General features: G+C 55.7%; 1 protein-coding gene across 1 annotated transcript in view; it reads right to left on the bottom strand.

Annotated features, from left to right (window-relative positions):
* Window positions 1-517, bottom strand: part of LIN7A (lin-7 homolog A, crumbs cell polarity complex component) — a 120,904-nt gene extending 120,387 nt beyond the window's left edge. Inside the window, exon 1 of the mRNA XM_029954548.1 lies at window positions 413-517. Coding sequence (XP_029810408.1) covers window positions 413-494 — 82 coding nt within the window. The 5' untranslated portion in view covers window positions 495-517. The remainder of the gene's footprint in view (window positions 1-412) is intronic.
* Window positions 518-1,690: the final 1,173 nt, after the last annotated feature.

Raw genomic sequence — 1,690 nt, 5'->3', positions numbered from 1 at the left:
CCAGGCTTCCCCGGTCCCCAGCTGCAGGCGCCCTCGCCCGGCACGCGAGCTCCCTCCCTGCCCCTCTCCAACCCCGAGCCCGGGCGCCTACCCGTCCCCGCGCCGCAGCTCCAACAAAGCCCGCGGCCCCCAGGCGACCCGGCGGGGGGCTGGGAGTGGCGGCAGGGACGCGGGAGCCCGACGAAGGCATCTCCGGGCTGGGCGAGTGCAGCGTGCGGGGGCAGCGAGGACGTGGCGGGCAGAGAAAGGGGAAGAAAGTGTCCTGCTCTCTGCGCGAACGCGGCTTTCCTCCCGTCCTCGCTCGCCCCGCAGCCCCTGCCCGAGCGCGTCCGGCTGTCCCGGTGGGAGTTGGCAGGGGCAGAGGGGGACGCAGAGGGGACGCAGTGGCCTGGCGGGTGAGCCGCTCCCTTACCTCTGTCCAGAGTGAGCGGCTGGACCACTGTCAATGTCGCCATGTCTGCCGTGGGAGCCGAAGTGACGCTCGGCTTCAGCATCAGCAACCGCTTGTAGTGAGAAAAAGAGGAGGAGATTGGGGGCGGGGGTGGAGAGGGAAGACGGAAAGGAGGGGGAGGAGGGGGAAGGAGGGAAGGTGGTGGTGGTGGAGGAGAAGAAAGCTTGGGTGGGTTGGCAGCCAGATGGAGACGCAACTGTTCCGCGGCGGGCGGACCTTCAGTTGCGGCGTGAGGCTGAGCAGGTATCGGAAGGCGGCTGCATCGCGGGCTCCGGGCAGGAAGGCTCTGCCCTAGAACTTTGCTATTCCACCCCAACAAGCGCTGGATGGGTGCAGCCGGTGTGTTGCTCTCTTTCAACTTTCCACTCAAATAACATGGTCAAAGTGTATGTGCGTCTGGGGCGGGGAAAAGGGGGGGGGAGCAGAGTGAAAGGGAATGGGGGTGAGAGGGAGGGAGAGATGGATTTTTTTTTTCGGATTAAGAAAAATTGTCGACCCAGTAATCCCATCCATTAGGGAGAAAATGCTTCTAGTTCAGAATTGGAATTTCATTATAGTTGATGTTAATTTCTGTTAAAGTCCCCTCCCCGCCCTTAGAATATTGACTTGTAACAATATGCAAGATAACTGATGGAAGGCCAGGGTTCCATCACTAGGTCTCCATTAACGCCCTGAGTGTATTGCCTAAAAAATCACAAACTTCTTAAAAAGATTTTGAATAAGAAGCACAAAGAGAAATTTCTTATCACTCAGTTTGAAAAAATTGTGCCATGTACCTAGCAGTTTGTTGGGTTAATTTATAGCCAGTGGTTACTGAGAGTTGTCACTTACTGATTGATTAATTAGCTTATGTGACAGGAAATTAGCTAGGAGTGTTCCTTGCCATGTGCCATGGCCTGTCTTGGGGGTTCAGGATAGCTCCTGCCTTCATGTAGCCTGTGGTCCAGTGGGAGATGATGCTATTTAAAGGGTCATCTTAGGGGCACCTGGGTGGCCCAGTCGGTTAAGCCTCCGACTTTGGCTCAGGTCAGATCTCACCTTTGTGGGTTCGAGCCCCGTGTCAGGCTCTGTGCTGACAGCTAGCTCAGAGCCTGGAGCCTGCTTCCAGTTCTGTGTCTCCTTCTCTCTCTGCCCCTCCCCCTCTATGCTCTGTCTCTCTCTGTATCAAAAATAAATAAAACATTAAAAAAAATTTTAAAGGGTCATCTTAGAGTCAATTGATCAAGATTCCATGACCAG

This window comes from Suricata suricatta, chromosome 10 (assembly GCF_006229205.1).
Source record: "Suricata suricatta isolate VVHF042 chromosome 10, meerkat_22Aug2017_6uvM2_HiC, whole genome shotgun sequence".
Classification (NCBI taxonomy): Eukaryota; Metazoa; Chordata; class Mammalia; order Carnivora; family Herpestidae; genus Suricata; species Suricata suricatta.
The sequence above is the reverse complement of the archived record's forward strand: the minus strand, read 5'-3'. Positions and strand labels throughout refer to the sequence as shown.